Raw genomic sequence first — 11229 nt, 5'->3', positions numbered from 1 at the left:
TGTAATTGTGACAATTTGTCAGTCAAAAACGAAAACAATACGTACTTCATTATTTAGTTAATAAAACATTTTTCACCACAAAAAACAATCGATATAAATATTATTGTTTTTTTAAATAGATTTGTATTTTTTAGTGCAAAAAAATGTAAGGTATGTTTTCATAAAAAAATAAACCAACAACAAAAATTTCAATAAATTATGTTCACTACTCTTTTTTTTTATAATACCCTGTTTGACCTTCAAATAATAGGTGTACAAACAATATTTTGTTTAACCGACAATGTCCTGTTCTTATTTAAAACATTAGATATACAGTAGCTTATAAAATCAATGTTTAAAACAACAAAAATTAGAATTAAAAAAAATTAAGCTAAAATACTGCACACTACCTGTCGTAGAAAAATTAAAGCCGCTACCACTTTCACTTGCAGACACAGACATGTTACACAGCATCCAAAAAACTTTCAACCATCTTAGCCCTAAGGCCCTGACAATTTCAAACTACTAAATAAACTAAACCACATTTTGAATAAATAATTTCTCAAATTTAATCGCAATTATAGATACTTACCTAAATCTTAATCCTTCTAATACATTTTTAATGGCTTCTAATTGTTGAATCTTCTAATTGCACAAATTTAAACCATAAAGGATCAAGCGCCCTTCTTGGAATTGTAGCAATTGTTTTCATTGAACTTTAGAAGGGTGCCTACTTACCTAGAGGTACCTACATGATATGAATATTGCAATTTGTAAGATTATTTGTTGGTCACTTCTTTGATGATGATAAAAACACATTTTAATCAAAATTATTATCATATCTTAAGAATCTCAGTGTAATACAGGATTTGGAATTGTTTTCTTTAAATAAAAAAATCTTAAACATACTAAATAATTTATATTTTCCTAATTTTACTACATATGTACAAAATGCCTTTACCTACGCAACAAAACAACAAAGAGGCAGACACAAGTTGCCTTAAATTGTAATATTTAAATGTACAGAGTGTTTACAAACTTGGAAAAGATTTTTTTAATAAGTTCATCGAAAACGAGCATTTTCAGTAATAATCAATGCCGTTGAAACTGCAACACGCTGCTTAAAATCATTGATTTACAAAGAGCAACGACTAGATGGCGCTTGTGCTACATATACCCACCCTTCTCACACCCACGGCCATGTTATGACGTCATGTGGAGATCAAATGGCGATCTGTGGATATTGTCCCTATGAGATTGATGGCCGTTAATAATACTAACCTATCTTTATCGTTTTTTTTTCAGTGCCATATGCGTTCTAAAGTGGTGTTAATATAATGTTTGTATTACGTCTGTTTGTGATTGATCTGTATCGAACTTTTTTATTCTTGTGGTGATCATTAGCATTATTATCTATTTATTAATAATGCATTGCTCCGTTTTTGGTTGTACAACAAACAACCAAAGCGAATTTCTTAATAAGGACCTCATGTTTCCGATTTTCCTAATAATAAAAAGATGATTTGCAGCTTACAGACGTAGATAAACATTATCATTGAAAATTCTTGGATTTGTTCAAGACATTATAAAACATCAGACTATATATTCGTAATTAGCTCCAGAAGTAGCTAAATTTAAAGAAATAGGTGCTACCAAATGACTCATAAACCAATCGTACTAACAAATTTTTGTCAAATAACATCTAAGTCCAAAAGAGCTGCACAAAAATTGTCGAATGATGTTGATAATAGTGAATTGTTGTAATATCAAAGCCAGTTTTTATTTATCAAAAACGTAATCAAAAACAATTAACAGAACCTTTATTAATGAAATACTTAAAGCACTCTCCACGTGACGTCATGTCCAAATAAACCAAGAATTAGGTAATATAAATAATAGATGGCTCTCTTTTCGTAATGTAATTAGGCGGTAAATTTAAAATTAATAATGAATTTACCACACAGCTATGTTAATCACAGTAATCACGGAACTGACCGAGCTATCGATGGATTCAGCGGTTCCAAAAATGTTTCTTCTTATTATTGCGGTAAGTCAGTAGGTATTTTAAGATATTTCTATCAATCGTACCTCGATTTATTTACTCTTCGATTGTCCTCTCGAACTTTGTGATTGCTCTACATTTAATAAGTGATATAAGATTTTCCACCGTGTTTTTCGTATATGTAGTCCCAGAATTTCATATGTTCCTCCCTATAATTTGATTTTATGGTCAGAGTAGAGTCGATGTCCAAGTATTTCATATCTTTTCGCGAATTCACGGAAGGCCATGTTATATTTTGAAGTAACGGGTCAGTCCGAGGTGTAGGATTCCTAAAAAATTAAACAAGAACTAGTATCTTTAATAATTAAACATAAATAATAATGCAACAACGCAAATATAATAAAATGAAACAATGTTAGTTGGTTGTAAGTGTTTGTCTCCTAGAATTATTTTTTTGTCGTGAAAAAATAATTAGATATTCCCTCACCCAGTCCGAGCAAAATTAGCCCAAAGTTTCACCATTCTCGAGACCATAAGTCTATCCTCTTGATTCCGTGGGAATGATCTCTCTATGCGTTTCCATATGTAAGTCAAATCTTCGGTGTGAACAACGCCTTCGAACAAAAAATATAGTAGGTCAGTCAAATTGTCGTAAATACCTCACTTTTTGCCAAAATTTAGTACAGTAAACAAAGACAAGTAAAACAAACTGCCCTCCGACCAACAGGAGTCAAGTAAAGGATAAAGTTCAATTCTACACAATTTTTCCTAATTTTTACGTATCTGTTTACTGAACTAAATTTTGAGACGTAAAAATCTAATTTGATTGGACTATAGCTATGTTGTGATTTAATAAAATGATTGAAACAAAAAAATCATTGGAGATTTATTAATAAAAGAGGCCGATTAACAGAAGTTGTTTAGAAATAGCATTTTTTTTATAATATACACAATTAGATATCAGTTTGCACAGTATCGTGGCTTTCAATCAAATAAACTTAATCGATCATCGGGGATTCCCCAAGGGTCAATTCTGGGGCCGCCGGTGTTTGTTATTTTTATTAATGATCTAACTGAATGCACCGATGTCGATTAGTTACTCTCTAAAGTAATATTTTTCGTAATTTCATCACGAATTTTGTATAAGAAGTTAGATATCTACGTTTTTTATTATCAAGTAATATTGTGACATAATTGTGACAGGACGGTACTATGGTATCCTTTACTTTTGTGTATGGGAACATTTAAAAAAATGGTAAATGACTAAGTCCGTATCACAAACAATGGTAGGCAAAAATGAAAAAATAGAGAGAAAAATCGATATTTCAAATAACGAGCGAAATGCATTCCAAAGAACGTAGGAATTCCAAGAATAAGTTGGTAGAATGTTGTGAGGAAAATAAAGTAATAAGTAAAATAGCTGGTTTTTAGGCGAATTTTCCAAGCTATAAGAATAGATTAAATGAGATGGACTAATCCGTCCCGTATCGCTATACGGAGTCACTAGAGGAAGGCTATGGTTATTTGTAAGTTTAGTCTCAAAATTATTTAGATAAATGTAAAATCAGTCAATTAGGTAACTATTAAGGGCCCCATATTCTTTAAATAGTGTTTTCCGCAAAGACAAATAATTTCAAACATTTAATAACTGAATAATCTAAAGCTTATCAAATAATAGGAATGTTATGTCATGCCACCTGAGTATTTTCAAAGACGCCGCAATAAAACGAATAAACAGGTGCAAAAAACGATCAAACCATCAAGGTTTTAGGTACTGAAATCTACGAAAATACTAACTTTTTTAGACATAACTCCATATGTAAATATTCTTATAACATTTACTTGCTTAGTCCTACATATAAAATTGTTTACTTTTATTAGGATAACAGAAGACGCGTGTTTTACAAACGCTTTTTTTTAGTTATTATTTTATTTGGGTAAATTTAAATGGTAACAATGAATAAACAAAACATCAAGGATTTTATTTTTGTGCTTACTTTTGTTCTACACGTTTTACATTTCAAGATTTCAGTACCTAAAAATGCCAGAAATTTCACCATTTCTCGGCCAGGGATATGGCCACCTTAACATGGCATAGTTATGCCAAAGCGTCCCGACATTCAGGGTTCCCGCCAGTAAGATAAGAACAGAAACGTCTGGACCCAAGAAATGGGCGTGTCGAAGCGAAGTGTCGAATTCAGGAGAGATAAAACTTTTTCCAAATTTTGCTATAAATCTCGCATTCCCTGAATCTCGGTACGCTGTCGCGTGTCAATAAATTAATTAATAACGTTGTTTGAGCCGTTGTGTCGTTACTTTGTGTGTTTGTTTTGTTTGTTGTTATTAAAACCTTTCCTGTAAGTTTTGGTATTTCCTTTTGTTTCTCTCAACTTCAGTGTCACCCTGTATAGCCAGCTACTGGATTACATTCTACGTAAGCAATGGATGGTAAGTGCTTGAAATTCATTCTCTGAACGTACAACATTTCTAAGTTCCGACGTATTAATTAAAGTATAATGATAATTATAAACTCCCTTTTGAGAATCGAATAGTAAACTATTTTGAGATCCAGACTAGTAATAAAACTGGTCATAACGGTAGATAGATAATTAAAGAAATAACCCCTCAGGTTACAATGTGTTTGAGGAGCAACACATACTGTGAGGTGTCATGTGAGAAGATTACGTGTCATTCCCTCTCGGCCCTAGCAGTTCTCAAAGCGTTCGCCCTTTTTCATGCCAAGTAAGACCAACATTTATTTACTATTACATTAACAAAATAGAGCAATTGTATGTATAAGCATGTAAGGATGCTAAATCCGCTTACCCCTTGACGATCCTCTGCCTCTAAGTTCATCGTTAAACCCGCGGACGCCATATTTGCTCCGGTAGGAAAACACGTAAGAATACACAGGGGTATGCCTGTAAGCCAGTTGCGCCGTTTTCCTGGCAGGCCTTACAAATTGTTCGTCACTCATAAACTGTAAAATGAAATACGATTGTTAAAGTGAGACCAAACACAAACTTAAAAGCTTACATCCTCTATCTCCTCGACTGACGCTTCAAATGCTGATCGCCTCTTAAAATAGTGCCTAATTATTTCGGTGCCAACTTTTCTTCTTTCCTCGGAAGTTGTGATCTTCATCGAGGGGTTTGGCAGAGACCCAGGGCTCAAGTCGAATAATACGATCAGATATTTCACACCGTTGATAACTAAAACGAATAAATTTACGGTAGTTACATCGCACTTTCTTAGACTTAGCTAGGAGTTTTGTTGTTCTCGGGCTAAGCTCTGTGGGGGCAGCATTTTTTTATGTCAAAATCAAATGTCCCGAAGAAGAATTAACGAATCGTTTTACATTTTTTTTTTTTAATTAAAGGTTATTTGATGCAGATTTAGGGAAAATTATTGCGAATGTCATCATCCCCTATTTTGGGGGCGGAAATGAAGGGTGAATAGGTGAAAAAAGTGAAAATATAGGGATGAAAATATTTTCATTAATTTTTCCTTAACTTGTTTCAAATGAGCATTTATTCCACCAAAATATATCTTAATTTCGAAAGAAAATCGATTTTCACTGTTTTCACCGATTCACCTTTCATTTCCACCCCCAAAATAGGGGATGATGACATTCGCAATAATTTTCCCTAAATCTGCATCAAATAAGCTTTAATTTAAAAAAAAATGTAAATCGATTCGTTAATTCTTCTTCGAAATATTTGATTTTGACATACAAAAATGCCATTTGACCGATAGTGCAGCCTTAGCACCACGATCTACGGCAGGGATGCACAGACTTATAGGGAACAGGGGCCACTCGGGAAAATATAAGCCAAGGACGGGCCACTACAAACAATATTTATTAACACAAAATTTTTTATTTTTAAATAGTATGAAATACAATGATAAAAATAAAATAACCTTCAAAAATGTTTGTTGTAATAATTATGTAATCATTACAATGTAATATTTCATGTTTTATTATTTTGATGCATGACATTGCATTGAACTAACAAGTTTTTTTATATTTGGCTCCACATTACTTGTAGCCACACGTATAATTGCTTCCAAATTTTCATTTGCCAGACGGTTTCGGTTTTTCGTTTTGTTAAGTTTCATCACTGAAAACGTTTGTTCACAAATATACGTCGATCCAAATAAGCTTGCGCATTTCAATGCATTTATTCGCAACTCTTTATAAGCGTTTTTATCAACGCAACGGTAGAAGTTGAGTAAATTACCTTCATTAAATTTGTTTCTTAAATTATCATCATTTTGCATGTCTATTAATTCCAGCTGCATTAATTCCGGCGCATTTTCGGGTGAAATGTTGAAAGGATTGCTGAAAATGTCCAATAGCGGTTTAACTTTTTTGAAGTCTACAAAACGATTTTCAAAAGCTTGTATCAAAATATCAATTTTTTCAACATGAGCGAAATTGACGTCAGTTTTATTGAACTTCTCCATAATTTTTTTGTAGTTCGGAAAATGGCCGTAATTGGCTGAATTGATTTGTGTCCTGAAAAGACTCAATTTGCATTGAAAGGACGAAACATGAGAGTATAGCTGCGAAATCAATTGATCTTTGCCTTGGAGTCGCGTATTTAAGACATTCAAGTGATTTGTGATGTCTACAAGAAACGCTAAGTCACACAGCCAATCAGGGTTGTCGAGTTCGGGGACGTCGTTTTTCTTTTCCGCCAGAAATAGTTGGATTTCTTCAATCAAGTTAAGAAATCGCTGTAGTGTCAACCCACGACTTAGCCACCTTACTTCAGTGTAAAACAGGAGATCACCATATTCGCTTTCAATATCCTCGAGAAATTGTTTGAATTGTCGGTGATTGAGACCTCGTGATTTTATAAAGTTTACGGTAGGTACTACAACTTTCATAACATTTTCAAATCCCAATAATTTTGAACAGAGGGCCTCTTGATGTATAATACAATGAAACTGCATTAATTCCTTGGTATTTATGTTTTTAGTTTGTAAATATGTTTTTAACAGAGTTACTATCCCAGATGTACTTCCAACCATTGAAGGTGCTCCGTCAGTTGTAATTCCAGATATTTTCGTTAAATCCAAATCCATTATAGAACATTTTTCTAGAAGAGCTTTGAGCATGTCACTTCCCCTGGTTTGACTTGTCAAAGAACTCATACCAATCAGTTCTTCACTCACTTCAAAATTTTGCGTTACACCTCGTAAAAATATTAATAGTTGAGCAGTTGAACTTATATCTGTAGATTCGTCGAGCGCTATAGAAAAATACTCAAAACTTCTCGATTTCGTAGCTAATTGCTCTTCTATATTATCTGCTAATGCGGTAATTCTTCTTTGAACAGTCATCCGATTTAACTGAATTTTTTCAAACTTCTTTACATTTTCCGGACAAATTTTTTTTGCGGCGATATCCAAACATTGCTTAACAAACTCACCATCTTTAAAAGGCCGACAAGTTTTCGCTATTATTCGAGATATTTCAAAGCTAACTTCAGTGGCTGTTTCAGCATCTTGAATTGGTTTTGTAAACATAGATTGCTGGCCTATTAGTTCCCGTTGTAAAGTGGAAATTCTTTGCGTTCGATTTTCGCCAGTTAATTTGGTAAAAGTTGGATGCTGGGTTTCATAGTGCCTTTTCACATTATATTCCTTCGGAATAGAAACACTACTCTTGCATATTAAACAGACAATTTTGTTATGCGATGAAATAAAAAAGTATTTTTCGGTCCAAATATCATGAAACTGTCGATTTTCATCTTCAACCTTACGACTACGTTTCTTACTGGGGCCTGGTTTATCCATATCAAAATTAATATTATATGTTACAGTCGGTAAAAGCCAAGTTCGAACGACGAAATATTTACTCGTCACAGATTACAGTTCTCAAACAGTATAACGTTCGCTTATCCGTAGTCAAAACTTAACTGCCCCGGTAGCCGGCGATGCGTCGTATTTATACGAGTTACCAAACATCGAGAACCATCCACTTTGTTCGGGGATCGACGTGTTTCGCGAATCTGTAATCTAGTTGATGCGACAGATTTCTAGTCTCGTAATAATATGCTTGGACCGGAGTGCGGCGAGTAGAATACTTTTAAAATTCGTTGGCGGGCCGCATAAACATCGACAGCGGGCCACATGCGGCCCGCGGGCCGCGGTATGTGCATCCCTGGTCTACGGATTCTAATAGCGAGTCCACTCCCACAGACCCTAGCCTGGGAACAAGGGCAAATCAAATATTAATAGTTAAGGCTTAAGGTTATAACCGTAAATGGTGTCGATGAAGTAAGTCCAAGGTATAATAACAGGTATTTTCACTTACGATTTTCAAAAACCGCTGATTCGTCAGTGGTTGTACCAATTATAATGGGTACTCTGTTAAAGTCCCCTCTTTCTAGCAGGGAGTAGGTGCTTTCGGAAATAAAAGCGTTTTTGTGGTCGTGTTCGATGACCGGACCAAAAGCAAATCCTTCCAACATTAAAGTGAGAAGATTCTGCAACAAAAAAAATCACAAAGTTTAAAATTACATTCTTAAAAAGGATTAAATTACTTAAAAAATAAATTTAACAAATAAACTAACATCAAACTACAGTCACGACATTTCCAGCCACATGTCTCTAACCACAGCAGTTAATATAGAACAGGAAACTAATAAACTAATAGTCGAAAACATAAAAATTAATGCTTTACTAGTTTTGATAACAAGTAAAGACATAAGCTCTAACTAGAACACATTTAAATTTAATTTTAAAAATGGATTAGAATACACAAATAACGGATATTTTTGTACATGGCAATCCATCACCCGTTCCAGGCGATGATAAACCAAAGTTGAGTAAAATCCTGAGAGGCCAATTATCCAAACGAACGACGCCAGGATCTTTGCGGACCCATCAAGGAACGTGATTGAACGTCGACCCTTTTAGCTCAATAACCAGTAACGGATACCTGGTAATACGATACAAAACTAATATATGCATTGTATGTCAAATACCATTTACGTAAACAACATATTTTCAATAAATCCAAATTTGTACTATTCAAAACATTGTTAAAAATTTTCACAAATTTTTGCGAGCACTTTTCTCGCCTCAGTTCTAGAGCCCCAACCGAGTCAAAATTAATACCTACGCGTTTCAAACCCACTTTAACGCAACGTGTTGAAATAATTAGAATGTTTTACCAGCGTCACCAGAGTCTCGCATACACCCATCAAACTCTTCAAGTCCACCATCCTGAGCTTCGAAACCAGCTCCTTGGAATTCTTCGTGTTGATCCCCAAGCCCTCCCCCACTTGGAAAGCGACCTCTTTGGCATTCCTCTTCCATGCAAAAGCGGATAGAGAGGTCCCGCTGTTGGCTATTGCTCTGTGGAACAACCCCTTGCTCTTCGGGGAAGCCACGTGGTAGAGCACAGAAGCAGCACCCGCGCTTTGCCCAGAGATCGTCACGCGGCTGGGGTCGCCGCCGAAGTTCCTTATGTTCCTCTGGACCCAACGCAAGGCCAGAACTTGGTCTTTGAGGCCGTAGTTGCCTGGGCTGGCCGAATCTTCAGTGCTCATAAACCCTGAAAACGAAATGGAAATGATAGAAGGTAGACCAAAGCGGATTCAAGTTTAATTTATGTATTTTAAGAATTTGTTAAACTTTAATGAATAGTTTAAAATGGTTGTTTTACGTCACTGCATACTTAGAAGATTACCAAAACATTTCTATAATAAAATCTACATCAATAATTCTGAAAACTGACCCGTTATATCATCAACTATTCATATTCTTTCATTGAGAATAACAAGAGGAAGATTACTTGGTATTGTGTGACGTTGGTGAGATACTGGAAAGATTCCATAAAAAATTTGTGGCTTTGTCGGTTGTTATTTCAGAATCATTTATTATTTCGTAATCGATTTTATTAAAAAAACAAATTAATAGTCCAGTCTTTGATCATTTTCCCGTATAATTTCGCCAAACAACACCGATTTTTATAAAAATTTGGATTTAGGTTCTATTTACCCTCTACTTCAAAGTTGACCTTGTACCGGGGGTTGCTTTTACCCTGGGGGTGGAAGCCACCCCTTCTCGGGGTGAAAAATATTTCATTGCAAATAACCGGGAATGGATATATTGGCTAATTCCACTTTTTTTCTATAAAGTTTTTTCTGAAAATCAATACTTTTCGACTTATTCACGAGTGAAGGTGTAAATTTTTTAACCAAAAAAAAACACTTTTTCAGACGCTTTTTCGCGAATAACTCAAAAGTAAGTATTTTATCAAAAAAATCTTTCTTATAAAAAATGTAGCTTATAAAAAAAATTTCTTTTCTTCAAAATAATTCAAAAACTATTAATGATACGCAAAATTTTGTAGAATACAAAATTATAGGTTTTGATTTCTTGAAAATTTAGTTTTTTTTTCTGTAGGACAAAATTAAGTAAAATATGGGCGTTTAAAGTTTGCAAATGTTCGTAAATAGCAACTTCAAGCCTTTTTCGCTCACACCCTTATAAAAATAAGGGCTGACAGAAATTTTAACTTATTTGGTCTTATAGCCTTTGAAAAAACTTACAAAATGGTTTTTTGAAGGGCTTGATAGCATAAAAACTAAGCGAGTTATGGGTAAAAAACCAATCACATATTTTTGCAGATATCAGAACACGTATATTGAAGCATTGATGGATACGAGTATAGCTATATTTTAGGCACAGACGTATTTACATTTTTGATTATTTATGTTATTTGCAATAAAAAATAATTTGTTATAAAAATAAAAAAATTAAAATCCATATAAACATAAAATTCTTGTGTTCCCTATTTTTGATTGCAAATTTTAATCAGTAGAGTTTTTTTAAGGCTTGATAAAATAAATACATTACATTTTAAATAATAATAATATTGTATTATATTTTGATTGTATTATATTCTGAACTAAAAAATTTTTTTTGCAAGGAGTGGTTTTTATAAGGGTAGAAACTTATAAATAAATAATAAAAAATTAAAACAGTAAAGAAATCCTAATTTAATATCACTATATGATTAAATTATTCCAAGTTGCTGAATATTTTTCAACATTATTTTTTAATGATTACTGTCATAGGAGGTGGTTTTTAGGGATTGACAATTTTCAATTCATCATAATAACTTATTTAATGATTATTTCAACCTATTACACGCTCGAATCTACAATTCTATAATTATTTTCGAATAGGAGTAGTTTTCACCCCTAAAAAATAAAAAGCAACCCCCG

General features: G+C 33.6%; 1 protein-coding gene across 1 annotated transcript in view; it reads right to left on the bottom strand.

The window, feature by feature from the left end:
• Nucleotides 1-1992: 1992 nt before the first annotated feature.
• The window catches only part of LOC108909712 (esterase FE4-like), a 16540-nt gene continuing 7303 nt past the window's right edge, over nt 1993-11229 (bottom strand). The window contains exons 5-10 of the mRNA XM_018714120.1: nt 9169-9551; nt 8307-8478; nt 5018-5193; nt 4808-4961; nt 2469-2595; nt 1993-2310 (exon numbers count right to left, since the gene is read on the bottom strand). Coding sequence (XP_018569636.1) covers nt 2121-2310; nt 2469-2595; nt 4808-4961; nt 5018-5193; nt 8307-8478; nt 9169-9551 — 1202 coding nt within the window. The 3' untranslated portion in view covers nt 1993-2120. The remainder of the gene's footprint in view (nt 2311-2468; nt 2596-4807; nt 4962-5017; nt 5194-8306; nt 8479-9168; nt 9552-11229) is intronic.

This window comes from Anoplophora glabripennis, unplaced genomic scaffold (genome assembly GCF_000390285.2).
Source record: "Anoplophora glabripennis isolate ALB-LARVAE unplaced genomic scaffold, Agla_2.0 scaffold395, whole genome shotgun sequence".
Classification (NCBI taxonomy): Eukaryota; Metazoa; Arthropoda; class Insecta; order Coleoptera; family Cerambycidae; genus Anoplophora; species Anoplophora glabripennis.
Note: the sequence above shows the minus strand (reverse complement) of the source record. Positions and strands in the feature narration are given on the sequence as shown.